Source organism: Corvus cornix, chromosome 19, assembly GCF_000738735.6.
Source record: "Corvus cornix cornix isolate S_Up_H32 chromosome 19, ASM73873v5, whole genome shotgun sequence".
NCBI lineage: Eukaryota > Metazoa > Chordata > Aves > Passeriformes > Corvidae > Corvus > Corvus cornix.
The window spans coordinates 8096883-8121371 of NC_046348.1; the positions used below are offsets into that span (position 1 = coordinate 8096883).

Sequence of the window (24489 nt, forward strand, 5' to 3'; positions counted from 1 at the left end):
AAACGCTGTGTTTTGTTGTGAGAACCAGAAGGCAGCACCAGGTCTCCCAACCCTTGCAGACACCCCGTGTCCTCCCAGCCTGCAGGTGCCTTTGGGCTTCTCCCTTTCAGTGAAATCTCACTGCTCTTGTTCCTTGGACTCATTTCCAGCTTGTGTATGTAAACTATGTGGATATCCCAAGAAAAGCATAGGACAAGGGGAAAAAGAGGAATAAATTTAAAAAGACAGGAACAAAGCTTTACCAGCAGAGTTGGGCTCATATTTCTTTTGATGACTTCTCAGTATGTGTGCTATTCCTTTCTCTGCAGCTACTGGGTGTTTTTTTCGGGTGAAACACACCCACATCAACACACACACAAACACACACACACAAAAGGGCTATTTTTGCTGTTCATGCTTTAAAGGTTTGGTTGTAAAGTATTGCTTTTGGAATGATGACCAACAAAATGAAAGAGCTACTGTTTCATTATTGGTGCAATAATTCAGCTCAGCAGTCCCTTCCCACTTTCTGGCCGCTCCCACTCCGTGGGGATGGTGTGTTTGTTGGGTGAGGATTGCTCTGTCAAGAAGGGAATGTGTGAATCCAGCAGGGAGAAAGGCACAGAGTATTTTGTTTGGATAAGACCAGCACCATGAAGAGTAGAAAAGCAGGTGACCAGTAGCAAGACTTGAGGGAACAGCTGGAGCTGTGTCAGGGGAGAGTTAGGTTGGATGTCAGGAAAAGGTTCTTCCCCAGAGGGTGCTGGGCACTGCCCAGGCTCCCCAGGGAATGGTCACAGCCCCAAGGCTGCCAGAGCTCCAGGAAAGTTTGGACAATGCTCTCAGGGATGCACAGGGTGGGATTGCTGTGCAGGGCTGGGAGTAGGACTTGATGCTCCTTGTGTGTCCCTTCCAACTCAGGATATTCTGTGACTCTGTGAAAACCTGTGGAGCAGGTGATGAGAGAGGGATCCCTTCCAGCCACCCAGCTGATGTGAGAGCAGCAGGCTGGGGGTTGGTTTGTTTGGTTTAAATAAAGACAGCTTTAGTGGGACATGTGTAGACTCAGACACTGTGGTTTTGCAAAGAATTTGGCTTCTCTTTCCCACTAAGTCACTTAGGCTGCGTGTTGTTTGGATGGAATTGAGTCAGCTGAGTTGCAGGGGGCAAAGTAGCCATATTAAATTAAATTAAAACCAGAAATAAAAAACTTTACATGCAAAATCCAGAAATGGAGAAAACAAGTTTGAGGACAAACAGCCCCTCAAAGGAAAAAGCTCATCTTCCATATGTGCCCAGTTTCCTCTCCTGATTTCCTATGAGTTTTCCTCCTGTCTCATCTCCAGCATGAGGAACAGATATCCAAAGAGTTATTGGGAGAACACTGCAGAGTTCTGAGCAGCAGCAGAACTGAGAGTGCTTTTCTGGATGCTTGTGTTCCTCCGTGAGACTCTGGTAGATACATAAGGCCAGACCAGACCCAGTCACCTCTTTTTTGGTTTTTCCACTTGACTTACACTGGGAGTGCCCTGTGTACTGAAAACAAGGCTCAGAGAAAGTCAAGGGAGCCACACATCTGGCTCACAGGGGCTGTTCTCTTGCAGTTCTGCTGAGAATAAATGAGAACAAAATGGGAGGTTGAGTAACTCTTCTTGTTTTGTACTTTTTACATGCATTTGGAAGAGCTGGACTTGGGCATCCTGGCTTGTACACCAGCAGTGTTTTCAGTGAGCTACACTGGTGTAGAGTGCTTTGGACTTCAAGACTTTCTACCTCTTCCATCTATCTGTCATCAGTCTCACCAGTATTAAAGTCTTGGCTGCCCTACAGGAATCCAGACTTTGCAAGCTTGCAGATATTTTCTCAAATGCCTGTAATCAGGATTTATATGGGTACTTCATCCCAGCAAACTGGAAACAGTTAAATGTTAAAGCAGCCTGGTGTGGTCCAAAGGCTTTTTTAAATCCTAATGGTCCCTATTTGTGTGGGTTACTGGTCACAGTCTCTGCTCTGGTGCAAAAGGGGGCTGCTCTGGATTTTCTTTGTGTCCTCTTGTGGAAGGGTTTTGCCCAACCACTTTAATGATGAAGAACTTGACCTTGGTGGTGAATTGCAGAGACAGTCTCTAAATGATTCCTCAGAGATCCCCTGGCAGGAAGTTTGTACTGTTTCCCTTACCTATTGCTTGAATCTTAATGAATTAAGCAGTCATTTTTGGTTGTTTTTTCCCTTTGTGCAGATGCAGTGGCAGAACGTGGAACACGTCGGTGACCAGAGTCCTTATGTCACCTCAGTGATCCTCCACATTAAACAGAATGTGCCCATCATCCGTGACAACCTGGCCTCCACGAGGAAGTATTTCACTCAGTTCTGCATAAAATTTGCAAAGTAAGTTACCAACATACACAGTTTATCCAGGTCATCCCATAAAACAGTGTGATGATCACTGGGTGTTGTTTGCCAAGTGCAGAAGGTTTTGGGTTGGGCATCTTTAAAAGACTGACTATCTGGCTTTAGACACGATTCTTGCTGTGGGAAAACCTACTTTTCTTCTATGGGGCTTCCAGGTACTGAGAAATTTGCTTCAAAATAACATTAACAATAAGCACTGTAAGGAGGGCATGTGTGAGGAGTATGTTATACCTTCACAGCCTAAAAGCTGCTTTTCTGTTCAAAAATAGCTCAGTCAGGAGGGAAAATTCACATTCAGATGTTGGGGGATATTAAAGCATCTTCCTGGCAAGTCACTTAAAGTTGAGCAGCATGAAAGAAGTGGCAGGTGAGACAGAAATACCCCTTGCTGCTGGATTCAGGGTGGACTTTCGCCTCTGTGTCTGAAACAAAAATTCACTTCTTTGGGAAGATACTTTGAGCTCTTCCCTGCTTGCCTATGGCCAGCTGAGCTCCACATGGCAATGCCCCAAGAAAAGCCCTCAGGAGGGCTGTGCCAGTTGTAGCTGCTGCTTTTGGTGTCGCATGTGACCGTGCTGGTGGACTTGTGAGCAGTGGCGTGCGTGTCATGTGTCGCTCTAAAATACCTTAACGTTTCATTCATCTCTGATAAGGTAATCAGCCTGAAATAAGTGGCCTGGCAGGGACTGTGTGGGTTGGAGACTGGAGCTGCAGCTCCTGCCTCAGCAGGGTGGGATGCAGGAGCTATCCTAGGAACTGGGAGCTTTCACAGCAGGGAGGCTGGCCTGAGAGTTTCATCCCCTTCTCTGTCTCAGGGTGCTCATGAGTTTGAATTAAGGAGCAGTTACTGATAAATCATGTGATGATGTTGCCCATAATCACTGTTTGAAACGCTGTCTCAGTGAGAATTCATTGCATGAAAACCTTCTGTGTGGTTACACTTGAATTTTATGTGATAAATAAAACCCCCCATTTATTCAACTGTTCACAGCACACTCTTAATACCTCAGCTTAGTTGCCTCCCTTTTAACTTCATTGCCAGGCACATACCAAGTAAACTCCACATGAAACAGCTCTCAGATATGAGCGAAGTTGTCATCTGAGTGTCCTCATCCCTGAGCACAGAAGCCACTGCTCTTCTCCAAAAACTTTTAAGACAACTGCAGCTCTGATCTGCAGCACATTAAAATTAAGACACAGTCCTGAACTCACTGTGCCATGGATCAGGCGTAGAAGGGGAAAATGGGTTCCTAAAGACTGATTTTGCTGGGTCTGTACAACTTGGTGTTAAGGAGAACCAGCCCAGTGGTAAGGGAGCACCAATCTCCTTAAAATGCATTTCAATGCGTACAAATATTTGTATTTTTGAAACTCTGAATTCTTATGGAGTATGCTGGCTGGGCCAATATAAATACCTGGCCTTTTGTGTGCCCCACAATGCTGAAAATCCTTTTAACAGTCCTTGTGCTTCTCCACATGTTAATGCCTGTGTCTTTGTGAGCTGCCACTTCTCAGCTCTAATGGGTTGTATAAAGCACGAGTGTTGAGTTACAGGACCACAGGGGAGAAGGCAGCTAAAGTCACTAAATTTAAAACAGCGGGATCTGAGCCAAGTCTGGAGAGAAGAAAAATGGCCATCAGAAATTGCATCAATCCTCTAACCTAATTTGTCATTTTTGCTTTGTTTTGACCGATGTGTGAGCGGCGCTCTCTGGGGACGGCGGGTTGCCGTCGGCTTTCCGGGAGGCACTGGCAAGCAGGGTGGGGGGCTCAGCTCTCTCTGCACCTTATCCTTTGAAATCAAACCCTATGGCAGCAAAGCCGTGGCTGCTATGCTGGGATGTGTTTGGGAAGTCTGTGACCTGACCTCAATGAGGAAGAGATTAGGACTGAGAGACAGGAAAAACAAACAGTTCTCCCCCTCGCTGGGGAAGCGGCTCCTCCGTTACCAGCAGCCAAGTGTGGTGGGTGCTGTGTCCTTCCAGGTGCTGCAGCTAAAAAGTGAGAGGAGTTTGGTGGGAAGAAGGTTGTGATGTGGAGGCTCCTGGAGGTTTCAGGGCTGAGCTCAGCCTGGGCAAGGGCTGGTCACCACCTTGGTAGAGCAAAACCCTCCCTGGCTGCAATGACTCAGCGACACCAGAACCTTTGAGGGATGCTCAGCCCATCAGACAGACAGACAGACTGTGGTTGCATGTCTGTCTATGCCTCCTTCAGCAAGGCATTGTGTCTGATGCATCATCAGTGCAGGGGATTAGGGGAAGGCTTTGGCAGAGCCGCTCCCGTTGGATGGGAGCCTCTCAGATGCTGTGGTTTCTGTGCTTTAGGTTCCTCATCTGCCTTGCACTGCTTTATTATTACACTGGGGACTTCTCTGCTTCTAGGGAGGGTTTGCTGGGTTCAGTTTTATAGCTGAAGCTGTAAATGAATTCTGGCATCCAATCTAGCTGGGATTGTGCAGGGAGTAAAGGCATTCAGAGCACAGAGCCTCGTGCAGAGCACTACCCCTGAACATGCACGTATTATTCACATCAGGATTGCCTGCTGTACTCTGAGACTATCAGGCATCGAGTCCAGCCTAGGCGAGAGGCTCCAGTGCATTTTTCTGTTAAGTGCAACTGCTCTTGATGGTCTCTGCTAGTCCAAAAAAAAAAAAAAACAAGGGGAAAAAGATTCCAGAGCAGCCCTTGGCTCTTACAGTTTGTCTTGTCTGTCTTGCTGGAGTTGGGAAGCTGTTTCCAATAAGGCAGCGTGAAATAAGAGGCATGTGGGGATGGAAGGTCGCTTTACCCCTCTGCACTGATGGTGGGTGGCCATCCAAAGGGGCCTGGGAATTGTTTCATGCGAGGCAGAATGCTGTCTATGGGAGATTGTGTGCTTATATAGAAAAGAAGATTAAAACCAACAAGGAAAGGGGAGCCTTGGGCTGCCAGTCTGCCACCCTGCAGAAGGAAAGGCTCACCCTGTTTCTCATACACAACATGAGCTTTAGCTCCATGCCTGACCTTGCAGAGGGAGGGACAATCGGATCTACCTACACTATCAAAGGCACAATTAATTTCTTGCACTGTTCTGCCAGCAGCGAGCTGCTGCATCCAGACCTGCTGCCAATTCATCATTTTGTAGGATCACCTAAGCTCCAGCTGTGCTCATCACTCTCTAATTGCCCTCTGGGAATTAGTTACAGACCTGAAAAACGGACTTTAAAAACAGATAGGTTAAATCTGCACTGTAATGCTTTTGTGCAAGAGGAGACAGGGCTTGTTTTCCTCCTCCTCCTCCTCTTCCTGTTTCATTGCCAAGGTTGTTTCTCTGGTGGCCAAATTCAAAGCTGCTTGGGGCAGCCCAGTAGCTGGTTCTCAACAGTAGTTTGAAATTGTTCTCCTTGACAGCTCTCCAGGATAAAATGATTCACTGAGAGAGGTAGTGACTGTGTCTGAGGGAAGGGAAGGAACCTTTGCTTGTAAGGGCTCTTCCTTGAACCATTCCTTTGGGTTTGCTCAGCAGCTTGGCACGCTGCGTGCCTGAGCTACGCTTTTGTCATTCTTCCTTGAGAAAGGATGAGAAATAAATGTCCTGGCTTGGAAAACAGGTGGCAGGACAAACAAGATGCTGTCCGTGCTCCTTGTGTTGTGGGGAGGAAACAAATAGCTTAACAGATGTAAGGGGGGAACCACGCTGAATTTAGATCATCATCATCAACAGCCTCGGCCCAAAGGACAGAAACTCACTTAGGACAGAGCCATTAAAATCTAAGACCTGCCACCAGGTCATGGACAAGTCCTGGAAATGTGAGCCCTGCAGGCATTCAGCCAAAGGAGGACACGTGAAAGAAGCAGAGTACATTAAAAACAAGGCAGCAAGAGGAAGACTTGTTCAAGTGGTGTGGTCCTGACAGAGTTTGTTGCTCATGCAGCTCCTGAGCTTTCCTGGTGCTACTCCTTGGTGGAGTGGTTGGGCAGGAGCTTGTCCTGCAGGTGCCCAGCCAGTGCTTTTGCTGGGAGGGAGCATCTGCTTCTCCACTGAGGAGTGGAACTGCCTCAAAGCCTCAAATCAAGAGGCAAAAAGCTGAAACTAAAGCTGATGCTCTGAAGTGGTGAATATTGGGCTTCCATTCTCACTAAGCTCTCCCTGGCTGGGCAGTCATTTTTCTGAGTCTGAAGTCCATGACAGTAAAATATGGTAATGGTGTTTTCCTTTTCACAAAACTTTTTCTTGTCTTGATTGTGTTGGCCAGGAGCTTTCTGGAAGGGTGCCTCTGTGTGAGTGTCCAGGGCCCAGCAGACCTCCAGCCTTGGCTGGACCTCAAGTTCAGTGTGTAATATGCATGTTATGGAATTACTTGTGTGCAGGAAAATGTAGGTTCTGGATACAGTCAAGATACTTCCACTCATGGACAGTGAGACTAATCCTGGTGTGTTGCTGGTTTTGTGATGCACAATAGTTTGTTTGCTGACCTTGTACTGTAATACTTCATATTACAGTATATAGCAATTTATTTACCTATTTACCTAGCTTCTCAATGAACTTTGAGATTAGGAGGGATTAAAGCAAAAGAACTGTGCCTAGTGGTTGGGGTCTTTTTTATTTAGTATATTTAATATGTCTGGAATCAGCTTGGGAAGCTGGCACTCGGGGTGTCTGTGGAAGCCATCCTGGTTTGGTTCTGCATGCCTTGTCCCCACAGAAGACTGTCTGACTGCAAATACTCTGATGTAATTGTGTCATTTTGTATCTCTCCTGCAGCTCCTTCATTCCCAAGTTCATTAACCATCTCTTCAAGTGCAAACCTATCAGCATGGTGGGTGCTGAGCAGGTAAGAAGTAGTAGGTGCGTTGGCTGTCATATTTGATGGCTTTTGGCTTCAAGAAATGGAGGCTGGGACCCTGCTGCTCCATGATGATGGGATTTGGAAGAGGCAGGGTTTTATCTGCACATCGAGCTTGTTAGCCCTGTGGGCTCATAAAAGTAAAAGGAAAAGCAAAAAAAAAGCAGGATCATCCCTAATGGGCCTGCCGTGAACTTCAAATGGGTGCCTTCAAAGCTGCTTGGGTTTTAGGCATCAAAGATGGTTCTGAGCAGGGTCTGCAAAATGAAACAGGAGTTTTACATCAAAACCTTCCTCGTCCTTAATGGAAAGCAAATGAGTGAAGCTCGGTGCCTGCTTGTCTTGTGTGATGAGCAATAACCTGCGAGTGATTAAAGGGAGTCTTTTTTAAATAAGCTTCTAAAGTGATTAACCAGCAGTGGGCTTGTGTCTAATGTTAAAAGGTTTTAGTATTCCTGTATGGGAATAACAGGCCCAATTTGCTTCTCTAAAGCAGACTGGGAAGGTTTTTATTAGGCTGATTCCCAGTGAATACATCTCATTAGGAGTGGGACATACCTCCCTGGGGCCAGAGGTACAGAGGTCTCAGCAGCTGATCTCTCTCTCTGCACTATGTAGAACCCCAGTTCCTTTAACATCTTTTGAACCCCCCTGGTCACCCACCAACATCTTTCCATGCCACTTTGTCCTCCCTGGTGCAAATGTTGCTGGGGAATACATTTTCCTGGCCTTTCTGGTCCTACACAAAGCTTTTCCTGCTGTTCGCTAATAATTATGGGATATGGATACTGGGGTGGTATTTATGAAGGTGTTCAGTGCAGGGAACAAGACCTGTGGGGTTTTGCTTTCTGTGTTTTCTTCTCTGATTTAACAACTTTCCATCCCAGCGCGCTTTGGCAGTGAGTTAGCAATGCCAGGGACCTGGAATGTGTAAAGGTGAAGGGACAGAGCCTGCAAGAGCTGTGCCTGTGGGAAAGGCTGCAGGGTGTGCAGAACTCCTGTTAGCCATGAGAGAGTTTGTATGGGAAAGACGTGAATTCCCCAGCCATGGAAATGTCTTCCATCTCTGGGATCCCTGGTAGACACACAGGAATCCAGCTATGGCAGCCTGAGCTGTGGTCTCTAGCAGCCTGGGGTGCACAGAGCTGCTCATCTGTGCTGTGGTTTCCTGGCTCCCCAGGAGGAGATTGATGGCATTGGTTCTTCTCATGCAAGCCATGAGAATGCAGCTCCCAGCAAGGACACACTGCCACAGATAACGGGGTCCAGACTGCAGCCAGCCTGATCCGCCTCTCCTCCTCCTCCACAGCTCAGCCCTTTGTGTTCCTTTGAATTCCCACATGTGCTGAATCCAGTGTTCACATTGCTGTGGTCGCTGCTGGGGGTTCTGCAGTGCCCACAGTGTTGTGTGTCCCTCCAGAACGAGCTTCTACCAGTTCCCTTTTTGAGGAAATGCTCTGGGTGTGCCGACAGCCCAGCGGGCTTTCACACTCACTGCTCTCTAAATAAAACTGTGCTGCTCTTCCTCTAGTTTGATTTCAAATTTCTGTTCTTCACTGGTCTTGTGTCTTCAGACATCCTTTGTGCAATCAGAGGAGTGTGGTATGCAGGATCATTTTGCCCTAAGGAGCCCTAACCCACAGCATTTTGTCATCAGACAGTGCTGCTCTGTCTGGGCTCAATTTCGTGGCTGTTGCTTATTTATTTGCTGGGGTAGTAACAAACAACAACCAGGCTGTGAGCAGTTCTCAGTGTAGCTGCACTGTGTGACAGTTTTTGAGGAAAGAAACCCCAATCAAGTGGTTGAGTAAAGGCAAAAAACCTGACACTGTGGGTGGCTGGGTGCAGGAGGAAGCGGGGTGTTGGTTCATTTGACCTCGGTACCTAAATCATGGTACAGCTCCAGGTTATCAAGATTGTTTCACTTTATCCTGTTGGGGGGAAGGACTGGAAATCTGTGCCTGATGTGCCAGATGTTGGGCTGCCATAAGTCATTTCCAGTCAGCAGAGCAGTGCTCTGTTAAAATCAACCACAATGCTGATGTGTAGCCACAGGTGATCATGTCTCCTGGAAGTGTCATTACATGGGTCAGTCCCTCCTGTTCCTGCAGTCCAATTACCAGGACTTTTCCCAGTGTGGGAAGTGTTAAACTTTTAAGAATGTTGGGTTACAGCAGCTGATGGATCTTGGTAGAAGGGGCCTCAGTAACAGAGTATGGTTAACTCTTGCAGCTGCTGCTGGACACTCATTCTCTGAAGATGGTTCTCCTGGATCTGCCCTCCATTGGGTCCCAAGTGGTGAGGAAGGCTCCTGCCAGCTACACAAAGATAGTGGTGAAAGGCATGACTCGGGCTGAAATGATCCTGAAGGTAACTCAAGACTTTTGATAACCTGCCAGCCAGACTGCTGGACTGGGAATCAGAGCGAGCAAATTCCAGGGGGCCCTTCCTTTGAATGCAGCAATCTGCAATTGCACATGAACGTTTGTGAGCCTGTCCGGGGGCTCTGCCAGCTGCTCTGCAGAACTGGCTCACTCCCCTTGGGTTTGCCCCCACTCTCTTCTAATACCACATTTAAGTTTTCACCCTCACTTTTCAAGACAACCACGGGCTCAAGTTCTGCTTGCTAGGAGAGTTGGGGCACCAGGTTCCCTCAGGAGCTTGTGAAAATCAGAGTTTGCATCCGTGAGTGTGTGCTGTGGGGCAAACCCCGGGGTTCAGGTTACTCCAGGCCCTTGTGCAGACTCCGTCACGCAGGGGAGCCAAGCCGTGCTTGAGTCACCTGTTTACTGTCTAGTGTAACAGCCAGTGCAAACATGTCTGGGTTACTGTACTCACCAGAGCCCTTTTTCATTTTCCAGACCTGGTGCCTGGAAAATGACCCAAAAGCAGTGTGTTGTCTTCATAAAAAGCAACAAGCAAAGCAATCTGCCCTTCCCAATTGGTGCTGGAGGGAGAAGTCAGGTTTGATCCCAGGAGAAGCTCTGGGAGCTGTACAGTTGTGCCCTCTCAGGTGATGGGATTGTCCCCTGCTTGCCAGCAATGCTGGGAAGGCATTCCTCTGAAGGAATTAGTGGGACCTGGGGTCAGGCAGGACAGGCAGCTGCCAGCCACAGCCTCCTGTAAACCACAGCCAAGGCAGCAAGGGAGGGGTGAGAAGCCCGAGCTGTCCCTCCTGGCCTGCTGCTCAGTGTGGCTCTGCTCCCATGCCCAGGGGAATGTCACAGCTGAGTTTGTGCTCTGCATTCAGGCATTAGTTCTCCAGCTCCTTGCTTTTGGAATAAGGTGACTGAGGTATAAGTGAATTGTAGTCTAAATTTTCTTAGAAATGACCTGAATAAAAATATCCTGCTTTGTGCTAATGGGAACGGGGAAGACTGGTGCCTGTTGCGTACAGAACAGGTCTTTCCTTGGAGCTTATGCGTGAATCAGAAGAGTAATGGAGTTCATTTTTCTGCCCTTAGCATCACGCTGGAGAGGAGAGCAGCACATGGAGTGCTGCAGGTCCCCAGGCTGTGCAGCAGCAGTGGCACTGCTGTGTCACCCAGCCCGTGCTGGCCCTGCTGCTGCACAAAGCACTTGTGGCCCCCAGCGAGGGCTCTGTGTCAGTGTAACTGAGAATCAAACAGCCCCAGGCTAATGGCACTGGCAGCTACAGTGTGTGTTCCCAGGCTTGTTCTGGGGCAGGTAATGCAGGAAGACAAACTTTGGGCCCTTGGACAGCACAAACAAACCCATTCAGCTGAGCCCCACGAAGCACAGATGGGAGCAGGGAGGAGGGCGCCGGGCCGTGCATGTCCCGCAGAGCTCTTCCCCTTCTCCTCTGGCTGTGCTGTCTGAAGCTCCAGCTTTTCATCTTGGCAGAAGATTTTTACAAGGGCTGTAAATTAAGGATTTATAAGTGTATACATGGCTATGATGTTTCATTGGTCTGAAGTGCAGGGAAAGAAAGAAATGTCTTGGTGACAGAATACAGTGTGGGGTGAGCTGGGTCAATGCAAACATATGGAAATGTTTTTGGAGACAGGGAAGAGTCTGGTCTGGTGCTGTTTCTGCCCATTTACACACACACATGTGCACTCTTCCCCAGAAAGATGGTTGGCTGCCCAGCATTATCAAAAGATGTGTTCTCTGTGGAGCTTGTTGCTTATGTAAGAAAAGCACATCAATAAGGGATCATCTTTCCAACTTTGAGGCTATTTTGATTTTTTTCCTGTGTTTTTACCATTGCTCCTGGGCAGATGGTGGTGGGGGGTTCCCATCCGTCATCCCAGTCTCTCCATAGGAATGTCCAAGAGGAGCTGCACCCCAAGGGCAGAGTGGCTGCATGTGGCACTGCTCACCCATCGGTGACATATCAGGAGAACTGCAGAGCAGAGAGCTCTGCCCCACGCTGTCCTGGGGACCAAGGGAGAGGCCACAGAGTGTTGTCATGTTCCCCTGTGACACACTGTGTGTCCAGCCTCCAGGCAGGAGGGAGCCAGAGGGACACGCAGCCAAAGTGAGGGTCTGGACTGTGTCCAGGCTCGCTGATCTCTGGGGACTCTGTGAGTGTCACCGCTGCCTCCAGCGCTGTCCCCTGAGCGACTCCCCAGCTTGTCTTCCCCATGCAACAAGATAAAATCTGGAGCTTTAACAATACACCAGTGCCTGCCAGCCCACAGGCCACAAAGTCCTGCTGCTCTTTGAAAAATGATGCAGAGCCCCTGAGCACCACTGCTGTGCTGAAAGAGACCCAGCTTCCTCCCTGCTCCTTAATCTGCTTCTCTTCACTCACCTTTACCTCTCTTATAAGCAGCCTCTTTCTGGTTCCTTAAGCATTTCATTTTAGGAGCCAGTCCTGCTGTCACTCCTGTGCCAGAGTTGACTGAGCACTGCCCTTCGCTCCTGTTATTTGTGTGATCTCTTCTTCCTTGTCTTGGCAGGTGGTGATGGCTCCACATGAGCCCCCAGTTGTGTTTGTGGACAATTACATCAAGCTCCTCGCTGACTGCAGCACTGACACGTTCCAGAAGATCCTCGACATGAAGGTTAGAACCTGTCCAGGGCTTCTGCTCATCCCCTAATGCTGCTTTGGGATCGTTGGGGACTTTTATTTCAGTGTGAATTCAGAGGGTCTTGAGGGTGGGAGGAGCACTGTAAGGCAAACTCTGAAAGTAGAGTTGCTACTGAAGAAAAGATTTCCAGTTCATTCCACATCTTCATACCTGCTCTGCTCCTGGGGCTGAGCTCGGGGTCACCCAGAGGTCTTTGTGCAGCTCCTGGTGGGTGAACAGGAGGTCGAGGTTTGAAATGGGCTGTGCTGCAGCTGCTCCCAGATCAGTGACTCCTGTCCTTTGCTCCCTCAGGGCCTGAAGAGGAGTGAGCAGAGCAGCATGTTGGATCTCTTCCGCCTGCGCCTCCCCGCTCCTCCCCCCGGCGGGGACAGCACCAGCTCCCTCTCACTGAGCGCTCCCACGCCCGAGCAGGAATCCTCTCGGATACGGAAACTGGAGAAACTCATCAAAAAGAGACTCTGAGGGAGCAGAAGGAAACTCTGTGGCTTGGGACTGGTGGCAGTGAGGGGGAGCAGAGCTCGTCAGGCTTGTGATTTACAGTGTGCTGCTGAAACGCCCGTGTGCTGTCACTCCCGATCCCTGTGAGCTCTTAACCGTCGCGTACTGCGACGCTTTCAGACCGAGGAAGAATCTGACCAAGGTGTTTGCCCTTAGCTTAGCAGGAGCGAAACCCAGGACATTCCCAGGTCCACATGATGGAGAAAATAGAGGCATCTGGAAGCCAGCAGCTACAGAAACAATTTAGGTGGATTCAGAGACTGTCTGGCTGTGATATACTTGGTGTCGCAGCTTTTATCCGGGCTGAGCTCCTGCTGCAGCACTGAGGGTTTTGCCTGAGTTCTGTGTTACTGCTCACTCCCTGCTGCAGAGCTTTTCCTCTGATTCATTATTTATTGTGGGGTGGGGGGAACCAACCCCAAACCATCACCGCCACCAAAACCCCAACCCTTTAACAGCTGGGATCCAGGCATCTGCAGCTCCACTGAATCAGTGGGATGCCCAGGAGGGAACCCCAAGGCAGCCTTCTCCCCTGCTCCCAGGACAGGCATGCATAAAGCACCGTGAAACAGCAAGGCAAATCCTTTTGAGAACAGGAGGAAAGGGCTGAATTAATGCCTTCTGCACCTTGGCAAAGCTCCTGCCAACCAGCTGGCAGCCTCAGCCGCTGTCACAGCTTAAAGCCCACACAGGACATGTATGGAGCCCTCTCCAGCTGCTTGGTATTTCCCTGGCGTGTGCTGGGCTCGCCCACTGTCCCCAGTGGGAGTTCCCATCCTTCCTGGCCAGCATCTCTCCCCGTCTCCACAAAGAGCCCTTCATGTAGCAAGTGTCAGACTGCTCCAGCCCCTCATTCTCACTCCAGCTGGCGTGTCCTGAGCAGGGACATGCCTCCTCAGCACCTCTGCTGACCTGCAAGAAGTGCTGGAAATGTTGGCTCTATCAAGGAGCCAGAGCCCAGGACAGGAGGCTTACAGCAGCCTTAGGCTTCAAAACCCTTCCTCTCCTCCTCCTCCTCTGAGTTTCAGCTTGCAGCAGTGCAGAGGGGAGGAGAACCAGCAGTGAAATATTTTGGATAACCCAGGCCCCTCTTCCCATGGCCCAGCTCCTGGCTCCCAGCCACAGAGCCAGCATGGAGCAGGGTTGGGATCAGTGGATGCTTCCCCAAGGAGTCTTTGTGCAGGGAGGCCTCACCTTGTCATTAGCACTGCTGGATTTCTTCCCAAACTCCTCTGTACCCTTTCTGGGAGACTTGGAAGGCGTATGCCCAACCGTGAATGAAGCCCTCATGGGTGCAGGGCAGATCAACCAGTCGTGCCTGTGTTATTTGACTCAGCTTCACTTGCATGCCCAGGAAGGAGAAGTCCTGTACCGGTGTGGCAGGTGAGGAACAACCATGCTGTCAGATGCCTTCCTGGGAGGGTCATGCTCCCCACCAGGGCAAGTTTGGGCCTTAGGACTGTATTTATTTAGGGGCTGTACTCACAGGGATTGTAAAAATCACTGCTGCACATCAGGAAGGGGGAGTCAGACTCCAGGAACATGAGCTCCATCCACCCACTGGGATGGGGAGTGAAGAGCATCAACAACACCTGTGGGGAGGGACAGCAGTTTCTCATCACTCCAGTTTTACAAATCTGCTGTTGCCTCGTTTATTTCCTCTCCTGATTTCCCGTTGGGTGGCCAAAGAAGGAAGGGTTGAAAGCACATTGGGATTCTGAGCAGCCATTCCCCAAGGACAGATTACCTCAAGGTGCACGTGCAGGATGGCTCACGAGTTACCACACTGCAGAGCTGGAGGGAACATGGCTTTGCAGAGATTCATTATTCCCATGGGGGGATGAATTATTTATTTTAGATGAGTTTTTCTTTGCTTTGTCTAAGGCTAAGTCACTTACTAAATTATGAATAGCTGAAGATGATGTTGAAGTTATCATCATGTGTCTTTCCTAAAGGCTTTCCCCATTTCATTCTCTGCATTACATTCTGTAGATAAGAGGAAATAAAAGGAGAAATTAATTTTTAGTTTCAGCCTTTGAAGAACGCCACAGGGCTGGGGGTTTGGAGTTCCACTTTCAGAGAGCAAATTCACAGTTTTCTACTTTTGCTGTAAGAGTTTTGTGCCCTTGGCTCTTGGGTGTTTATTAGATTTGGCAGGTCTCTATTTGTGCATTAGCTCTTTGGAGTTTACAGCTTTGGGGAATAAAGGATGATTATGTGTTTTCTGTACTAAATGCCACTTTTTATGGTTTCAGGCCGGGGTGTAATTCTGCCTGTACGTGGGGTGTGACACTAAAATGAATTAAATGGTTACTGATGCTCATTGCTGGGTGTTTTCTGTACGGCTGCCACGCTGCAAACCCCAGCGGCCGGGATGGACCTCACCCAAAACGTGCTGGACCCAGCACTCCCTGCTGTCCATCTGCTCCTGCAGCTCCTCTCTGCCTTTTCCACCTTCTCCTCTCCGGCAGCATCCGCATTCACAGCAGCTCCCTGCACCGCGTGGGTGGCTCAGCGCTCCCGACCTTGTGCCCCTAAATAATCGCATCATTTTTGCTGTCTGCCACTGCAGGAGAGATTTCTGAGAGATCCTAATTTTTCCTTTGAAATTAATCAAGGGGCAGTGCCTTTTTCCACGCGCTGCATGACGCTGGAGCAGCTCTTTTCGCTCGCAGAATTAATGACTCATTTGCTTTTCTCCTGCCGGTCCTGCCCCCTCCGCCCTTGGGCAGAGCCTGCGCCGGGCGCTGGGTGTTCCTTTCTTTCCCCAGATTTACAGCCAGGACTCTGAGCATCCAAGTGACGATGTCCCAACCTCCACGAGCTTTTCCTTGGCTCCATGAGGGCGGTGGCAGCAGGGTTGTAAAAGCTGATGAAACCTCAGCAGTTTCGGCCACGTGCTGTCAGCGCTCATCCCTGCAGCGCTGCCGTCAGTCCCAGTGCTGGGTGAGCGCAGCTCCTCTGTGGCACAGCCTGGCATTCCCAATCCTTTGGAAAGAGCTTTCTGTCGTTGGCAAATAACACGGGATCCTTTTGGTTTGCTTCTCCCGGTGACAGCCCCCGTGTGGCATCGTCTGTGGTTGGGTTGCTGATAAAGCCGAGTGCGCCTGGCCTGGTGGAAAGTCCTTTATGGAAGGAGGATCTTGATAAGAGGCTTTTATCTGCCCTGTTCTGCCTGTGTGTGGGCAGTTAAAGAGTAAATAATGTGGGCAAACAGGCAGGGGAAGAGATTTCCAATGCCATCAGGGATGGCAGAGGTTGGTACTGTTTGAGAGACTTAAAGCCAGTCAGACTTTGCGAGAGGGCAGAGTACACGTCCTGAAAAGCAGAGCCCCTGTACACAGTGACTCGATAGTATTTGAGTTATTGAGCCGTTAAAATTCTGGTTAAACACTTCCTTTTCATCCTGGCAGGCACATTTGCAGGTCTGGATGTTGGTACTGCAGGAGACCCTCGGGTGGGCTGCAAAGCCCAGAAACGAGAGCTTGGAAGGGCACAAAAAATTTATCCTTTGTGTCAAGCCATGCCAGCATAGGAGGTTTTTTGCTAGTAAATAAGGAGCAGGAAGATTTCCAGAAGCCTGTGGGGCTCTCCTTCTCCCAGGCACTGAGATCCCTCTCACTTGGACCCTGATCCCCATGGGAGTGGCTGTGGGAGCACCCATGGCCCTCGGAGGTGACTGCTGGGATGTGCCACAAGTTCCCTCCTCCTAAATTGCACTTTGTGGGTTGTTGGCAGCGTGGGTTTTCACCCAGGAGCTGCACAGCAGTTCTGAAATGATGATTGTGTTCATCTGGAAACTGCTCCAGTGCCTTCCAAGGCATCTGATTTCATAAAGGGCTTTTATGGGAGATTTTGGAGTGAGGAGTGATCAGCTTTCCTATTGCTTGCAGAGACCAGCATCTCTTTTTTTGGGGGGGGGGGGAATACACTTAAATCAAAAGGAAGAAAACACCTGTCCAGCACATTTGCTCAGACCCCAAAGATTTCAGTCAAAATTCTTAATGTTCTTTTTCTTTCCATCTGCATTTTTCAGCAAAGACAAACAGCCTCATAGTATTTCTTCAAAGGAATGTAAATTCCTTGAGGAAGTCTCCGGAGTTCCCAGCACCGCATAGCTGCAAACCACAGACGCCTACGGCTGAAAGTTCTGCTCTGCTTTTAATTTTGGGGCAGGGAAGGAATTTTTTTCAGAGGTTTGGGTTCACTTGTGCTGGGCCCGTCAGCCCAGACTGCTGCTTTCTGTGCAGGGGAGTGTTGACTTTGGCCGGCTGCAGAGTTGCTTTCCCTCCACAAGAGTATTCCCCCACCGAATCTGATGACATGGCGCAATTATTTCATTAGGATTTTCCAAAAAAGGTTCCCTCGGTCTCCTGTAGTGCTAGAAAGACCTTTTCCTTCTGTTCTCTTGTTTCGGCTTCGGCAGCTTTGCCTGAAAACTGCAATTAGGGGCGGCAGCTTTGCTGCCTGAGTCCGAATGCTCGGGAGTGGGGAGGGAAAAAGAGCAGCCTGGAGGGAAAACTTGGGCGGCTTAACCCGGCTGCCAAAATCCCTGCTATTGGGGAAAGCACCACTGGAGGTGGAGGCAGCCCACCAGGATCTGGCAGCTCTTTCAGTGCTCCCCAAAATCTCTGCTGGCAGCGCATTGGGATGGTGCACTGTCGGTTGGACCAGGGATGCTGGAGGGCAGCTCGTCGGGGCTGGTTTCACAGAATCCCAAAATCATTTATGTTGGAAAAGACCTCCGAGATCATCGAGTCCACCCCGGGGCCGATCCCCACCTTGTCAACCAGACCAGAGCACTGAGTGCCGCGTCCGGTCTGTCTTTAACCAGGGACGGTGACTCCGCCACCTTCCAGTGCCTAACCCCACGCGGCTGCGGTCGGGCTGGGATGCAGGACGGGGGCTACGGGGATGGGGTCACCGGGAGGACAGGGACACCGGGGAGACGGCGAGAACCGGGACGACAAGGAGTGCCCGGAGGACAGGGACAGTAGCGGGACGGGGACACCGGAGGGATACAGGGACACCGGTGGGACACGGGCCGGGACACGCCCCGCCCCTGGCGTGGCCCCTCCCCGGCTCCGCGGCCGCCCCGCCCGCCGCCGCCGCCCGGGCGCAGGGAGCGCAGCGCGGGCAGGGGCCGGGGCAGGCGGCGGCGGCTCGGCCATGGTGGGGCGGCTCAGCCTGCGGGAGGTGCCCGACCTCCCGGACATGAGGAAGCGGGGCGACTCCGGCCTCGACAGCCCCGACTCCGGGCTGCCCCCCAGCCCCGGCCCGGCCCCGCCGCCCTGGCTGCTCTCCTCGGGCAGCCCCGACCGCGCCGCCGCCAACGGGCTCCCGGAGCCCGAGCCGCCCGCGCTCTCCGCCGCGGTGAGTACCGGCCCCTCCCTGCTGCCCGGGGCCGCCGGCACCCTCCGGGACCATCCGGCACCCTCCGGGACCATCCGGCACCCTCCGGGACCGCGGGACCGGCAGCTCCGCGCAGCCGCTGCCCGGCCCGGTGCCGCCGCGGCAGGTGCGGGGCCCCGGAGGAGCCGCTGCCCTTCGGACCCCGCCGTGCCGCAGCAACCGGGACCCCGCACCGGCGGCCCCGGGCATCCCGCGGGGAAAGGAGGGTGGAAACAAACCCGCGGGGGTGACCGGGGCTGGCCGGCGTGGGAATGGGTTGGAACAGCCGCCCGCCTTTTCCCTCCGTTGTAACCGAGCCCTCCGGCCGCTGTCGCGTCCCGGAACGGGTCTGCGCCGGGAGGGAAGGATCCCGCCGGGAACCGGGCCGGCCGGGGCTTTTTACAAAGCTCTGGGGTCGACTCTGGGTGCAAGGGAAGCTCCTCTCCCTCCTGCCCCAAGTCGGGGCTGGGACGGCATCGCAGCACGTCTTTGGAAATCCCAGTGGAAAGGGAACTCCCGTTATTCCGGCGCGACCCGGAGTAGTAACTTTATTCTGCATAAACAATGGTTTCGGTTAGTTTGGTTTTTCACCAAATAGTTTTTGGATGTTGAGCTGGTGGTACAAACACTTTGGAGACTTCAGATTTAGAGGAAAAATCCACTTTCTACAGGGGTGCTGCTGTGAAATTGGAAGAGGCCACAGGAGGGAAAGATGCTCACAGCCCCCTAGCCCCTCGATAGTAAGCACACGTGCAGAGCTGGCTTCAAAAACACACACGGCTTGGATTCCATCCCTTCAGGGCTGCTTTGGTTTCCTTGGGCTGTGGGATTCGGTGTCAGCTCACGGTGCTGAGTGTCCAGGAGGGGAGCACAGGGGCAGTCCATGAATCACCGCTCAGCGGGAATGAGTTCATCCTTCCCAACAAGTTGTGCATGAATTAGGTTGGATTTAACGCCTTCCAACAGGAGCCAGGGCGTAGCTGTGGAGCAAGGAGGTGGCTCACAGCGAGGTGCCTGGTGATAATTTCCTGCTGCGGTCTGTCTGTGGGTGTATGGGGTGAATCCAGCAAGGAGAGAGCTCTCAGACACCTATAAAATGTTGGTTAGAACTTGACTGTGGGTTCATACAGGGAACACTGCACCAAGGGGTTGCATTCCTCTCTCATTTCCCAGAGTGGCTTCTCTGAATTAAGGTCCTGAAGTTAGGACCTTGTCTTCAAAAAATGCCCCTGGCCACCTCTTGGATGCTGTAGACCAGTGTGGAGTCAGGCCTGAAGGATGCACCTGTAGCACATCTTGGACTAGCAGATCCTCCTGAACCTCAACAGCTCCATACTGAGGGATAAACAAATCTGTTTTCCTGAGAATGTACTGCATTGTGACATAAAAGTTACAACAAAATGGTAACATAAACCCTTTTGCATTTTTTTGCAGAGTTCCGTGTTCTCTCCCAGCCCCGTTCTCTCCAGCTGCCCTCCAAGATTGTGTCCTTTATCCTTTGGCGAAGGAGTTGAGTTTGACCCTTTACCACCAAAGGAAATAAGGTAAATATGGTGTTACAGTCATCTCGTTTGGAAGGAGTTAGAGGAGTTAGCCTGCAAAGGAGCAGTTAGGCCTTATCAGTGCCTGTGAGTCAAGTTAATTTATTTGCAGAGCCATTGTTCACCGCAGCTCTACATTCCTGGACCTGGACATTTGTACAGGCTGAAGGAGTGTTCAGCCTCTTTTAATCCCACCCCCATGGTTGTTTTGTTGGTTATTTTTCCAGAAAGACTTTAATATATTTTACTTTCCTGCTTTTCCTTCCTTGCACTGCTCCAAAACTTTGCCTTTCAACTGATTAACCAGGAGTTAATCATCAGGGAAGAGCTTCAAAGATCTTTTTAGGATGGTTTCATTAAGGGAAAGGAATTTTGCTCTTGCAACCTCATGGTTTTATAATAAGCACTTTCTATCTTAACAGCTGTGGCTGGTTGTGTGAGCTGAAAGAAATGGTAACATTCAGAGGAGTGCATAATTCTTTTTTTTTAATGCTCTGCATCACTTCACAGCCTGTGAATTATTCCTTTGAACACCATGATTTGCAGTAATGAGAAAAGAAGGCTCTCAGTTGATGACTGTGCAATTGGAGGGAGGCTGATAAAATCAAATGGAAGCCTAATGCAGGGGAGGGTAGGGCGAATTATGTCCTGGTGTGGGGAAGGAGCCCGTACTGTGGCTGGAACTGGAGGCAGTTAACTCCTTAGTTAGTGGAAAAGCCAGCACAGAGTTGTCACAGCACGAAGGAGGTGGAAACTTTCTTTTGCAACACAGGCAGGGAGGCTTTGGGTGTGCAAACTGCAGTGTTTTCCTGCCAGCTGAATCTTCAGGAGTTTGTCTTCAGAGAGTGCCCCATGCCAGGGGTGATAGCAGAGCACTCCCATGTGATTCCTGGCAGAGCAAAGCTGAGGAGATAACGTGTGCTTCCACGGGCTCGGCGCTCGGAGGAGTTGGGATGTTTGTGTGCCGAGCCTAAACGTGGATCAAGGCCTCTGGGTTTAGGAGTTTGCAGGAGGTTTGTACGTTCACAGAGCTCAGGGCTGAGAAGAAGTTTCGGTAGCGCTGGCAGCTGGGCTAAGCGGTGATAATCCTGGGAATGCTGCTAACATAAGGCTCTTTTCTCATCCCGTAAACGTGCAAGACACCGGCAGATGGTTCTGCGTGAGGTGGCAGCTCCAGGGCTGAGGAGCCACCCTGCTACCCGACAGCTCCTCTTCCCCACAAACCCCTGAGCAGAGCTCACGCCTCCCTTGCGTTGCAGGTACACCTCCTCGGTGAGATACGACTCGGAGAAGCACTTCATCGACGACGTGTACCTGCCCGTGGGCCTGAGCGTGGCCTCGTGCAGCCAGACCATCGTCTGCGTGCCCAACTGCTCGTGGCGCAGCTACAAGGCCGAGGTGCGCTTCGAGCCCCGCCACAGGCCCCGGCGCTTCACCAGCACCACCATCATCTACCCGAAGCACGCCAAGACTGTCTACACCACCACGCTGGACTACAACTGCCGCAAGGCCACGCGCAGGTTCCTCTCCAGCGTGGAGCTGGAAACCTCGGAGTACCTCGGCACCGACTGCGGCCTGGATGGCTGCTGACCGCGGCTGCCCCTCTTGCTCTGATCCACCCCTCGTGTACTGTGCTAACTCCACTTGCTAAAAGCAGGTACAGACCCTCTCTCTCAGCTCCTAACTCCTGCTTTCAAGCGTCAGAACGGGCCCGAGCGCGGTTTTCTGTGGGAACATAACTTAGGAAGGGACTTGGCTCTTCACCTCTAAAAGCCGTGAGTTCCCTCCCCTTCCCCGCAGCGCAGTAATCAGGTGAAAATAATGGGAAGTGCTTTCCCAGAGGAGAAGTTGACAGGTAAGGAAGAGTGTGGGGTAGTGCCTGGCAGGTGGAGATCCATTTGATGCTTCGTGGGGATGTGCAAAAAAATAAGAGCAGTTCACTCTCTTGCAGAGAATCCACCTGGTCGTTCGGTTACACATAGAGCTGTCAAGCATTTCAGTTTAGATCGTGTTATCTCCAGAAGAACCATCCCCTGGAAATTGCTGGAAAAGGCTAACAGAGAAAAATTCTGCCTTTAACACACACAAAAATGTTAACACATGGCATTCACGTCTTGTGTGAAGGTGTAAATTGGGAAGAAGAGGGGTTCTGAGCAGAGCAGGAGATGAACTGTTTGTGCAGCTCCAGGCAGCAGAGAAAGGATCGTGTGATTCCAGTTCTTCGGGTGATGAGGAATCCTCTGTGCTCACACCACCTGTGTTCTGTGTGACACACAAGTGTTTCTGTGCCTGCAGTACAGCTTGTAACAGAGAATACCAGGCCAGAAATTATCCCATTGTTGTCGGAAAGTCGGATCTTGGTGATTTGGAGGTGGAAAACCACAAGTGCCTTGTTTTTACCCACACTGACTGCGTGCACTAAGGGAGCTGTAACCAAAGCAAGGTTCAGATAAAGTGCTGGACAGAAGGATCCAGAATGGCAAAGGAGGTGCTGGATTGGGTGTGAGACACCGTTGTGGTGGGGTTGGGAGGAGGGAAATGGTAGCAAAAGACAGCAGGCAGGTTTTTGGCTCTGCTTCCCTGCTGAGCTTGTCATGGCAAAATCCGTGTCCTTGGGATCAGGGATGTCACTGGGATGGGGCAGCCTCTGCCTGTCTGCAGGCTGCTGAAAAACCTCTCATGAGTGCATGATGAGTTTGGGGACCAAAGGGAATAGCTCCAGATACTATGAAAGTCTGTCTGGATGTTACGTGAGCTCGTTTATTGTGTGCCTTGAAGAAAATAAGACAGAGGTTTCCTTCTTTTCCCAGATTTTTTTTTCCTGTGTTGACAGAGTGCAGTGTGGAGAGCATCTGCTTTGGGGAGCGTGGGTTGTGCTGGTTTTTTGTGTGGTGTAGTCTCTCAGAAACACCTGATAGACCTGTCTTAGCTGGACACAGCTTTTCCATGTATTCCAAAACTCCTCCGAGGTGTGAGTGTGCAAAACCAGTCCTGGAGCAGCTTTTAAAGAGGACTTGGCAATGCACAGCCCCAGGGGTGAGTTTTGTCAGTGGCAACCTCGGGAGCCTGTTCTTGAGCTGTGCTTTAATGTGTGTTTGTGCAAGTGTGATGGATGGTGTGGAAGTGTATCCCAGGGAACTGAAAGGAGTTGGGAGACGAAGAGTGCAGCAGGAAGGAAGCCTTGAGTCTGTATGGTTTGGGGTTTTGTTGTTGCTGTTGTTAGGGGTTTTTACTTATTTATTAGCTCAGAATAGAACATCCTTCACCTTTGGTACTTGCCTCAGAAAGGCAGCTCCTGAAACAATCCCAGGATGAGAGAGAACATGGTCGGGCAGGCAGTGCTCTGGAGTTAAGAGCAACGCAGTGTCACCTTTAAACATCTTGGTCTCAGGCTGCAAGACTGGGGAGATGTGTCTTAAATGTGATGCAATCCTGCCCTAACTGCTGCCCCAGGATGTCCTTGTGGTGTAACAGAAGGCCCAGCTCACCCCACAGCCCGTGGGCTTTCACACTCTCCTCTGTGGGATGGGGTTGCTCCATCCCTCGCTCCCCGCACCTCGCTCCTGAAGCAGCTGGTGCTGGCCACTGTTGGACGCAGGATTCTGGGAGAACACGGACCCTGGATCACTCCCACAAATGCTCTCCCAGTGAGTCCACTTGGAACAGATCTAAGAGGATTGAAGTTGTAGCCATTAGTCGTTCCTAGAAGCAAAACAACCCACAAAATACCCCTCACGCTCTGGTTTTAGGATAAAGCACCTGATTTTTGTAAAGCAAGCAAACTTAATGTGTACCTCTTAAGAATATTTTAATTGGTAGAGATACCTTTTAAATTATTTATGTTCCAACATTTGCAAAGCTCTGATTAGCTCTGTGCAAGTGTTCTGGTGTCTGTGATGTTTCCCACCCCCCTCCTTCTGATTTTCAATTTGTCTTTTACTTATTGGTAATAAATGATCTGAAAACCATCCTGCAGGGAAGTCTCTTTATTTCTCATTCAAAGCTTTTCAGTGTTTATTGTGGTAGTTACTTAGAAATGAGTACATAATATTTCCTGCCAATCCCAGCTCCCCTCCTTTCTCTTCTATTTGTTGTTTACATATTCTAGGAGGGTGTTTCCTATATAAAACTGTCTATATTAAAAACCAAACCAACACCAAATGTTGTGGCTTTGTCAGTTTAGTAAGACATTGAAAAAGTGCTCTGGAGACAGCTGAAAATCCTCTCCATAATGTGTTTGAGTCGTTCATCTGGTATAGTTTTATTTTTAAAGAGAGTTTCTGGTATGGATTTCAGCATATCCTACAAGTGAAGAACTAATCCCTTTCAAATAGAACATGTATTTAACCAGGCAGGAATTTATTTTTAAAATGTAGATGCTCAAATGCTGCATTAGTAAACACAGCATAAATGTAAGGCTGGAGTGTGTTATGCATTAAACTTTATAAAACCAAACTAGATGATTATAAGCTATTGTGTCAAGAGAAATGCTGTGGTGTTTTTCTGGATGCTTAATCTGTTCTTTTAACCTTTCCACATTTGCAGGCGTGCTGATTTTGTTAGCAACTCTGGCAGAGCAGGAGTGGTGTAATTGAACATCAGTTAATTAATTCCTAATGGGATTTTTTTGCTTACTTTTTATTGTTCATCTGGTTATGTGCTTGTGGAAGCTCTAGAGTTGCGTGTAATGACATTATTGGGGTCTGGGGAGCCGTGGAGCTGCTCCGAAGCCGCTGCTTCCTGCAAAAAGCTCTGAGAGCTTTTGGGTATCCTGGAGTTTTGAAGT

The 24489-nt window shown here is 50.2% G+C and overlaps 2 protein-coding genes across 4 annotated transcripts in view; both read left to right on the forward strand.

Annotated features, from left to right (window-relative positions):
• The window catches only part of VPS53 (VPS53 subunit of GARP complex), a 61459-nt gene extending 46365 nt beyond the window's left edge, over nucleotides 1-15094 (forward strand). For all 3 annotated transcript variants that reach the window (XM_039562904.1, XM_039562905.1, XM_019287633.3), the window contains 5 exons: nucleotides 2219-2367; nucleotides 7135-7204; nucleotides 9449-9586; nucleotides 12142-12246; nucleotides 12565-15094. In XM_039562904.1, coding sequence (XP_039418838.1) covers nucleotides 2219-2367; nucleotides 7135-7204; nucleotides 9449-9586; nucleotides 12142-12246; nucleotides 12565-12735 — 633 coding nt within the window. In that variant the 3' untranslated portion in view covers nucleotides 12736-15094. The remainder of the gene's footprint in view (nucleotides 1-2218; nucleotides 2368-7134; nucleotides 7205-9448; nucleotides 9587-12141; nucleotides 12247-12564) is intronic.
• Nucleotides 15095-17889: 2795 nt separating this feature from the next.
• RFLNB (refilin B) lies at nucleotides 17890-23671 on the forward strand. The gene is made up of 3 exons (XM_039563069.1): nucleotides 17890-18144; nucleotides 19597-19706; nucleotides 20963-23671. Exons 1-3 carry the CDS (start codon nucleotides 17941-17943, stop codon nucleotides 21291-21293), a joined length of 645 nt encoding a protein of 214 aa, XP_039419003.1. The 5' UTR covers nucleotides 17890-17940; the 3' UTR covers nucleotides 21294-23671.
• The last annotated feature ends 818 nt before the right edge of the window (nucleotides 23672-24489 follow it).

Coding starts and splice junctions, on each gene's coding strand:
- RFLNB (XM_039563069.1), top strand. CDS start 17,941: ATGGTGGGGCGGCTCAGCCTGCGGGAGGTGCCCGACCTCCCGGACATG. Junction 18,145..19,596: donor CGCCCGCGCTCTCCGCCGCG/GTGAGTACCGGC, acceptor ATTTTTTTGCAG/AGTTCCGTGTTCTCTCCCAG. Junction 19,707..20,962: donor TTACCACCAAAGGAAATAAG/GTAAATATGGTG, acceptor CTTGCGTTGCAG/GTACACCTCCTCGGTGAGAT.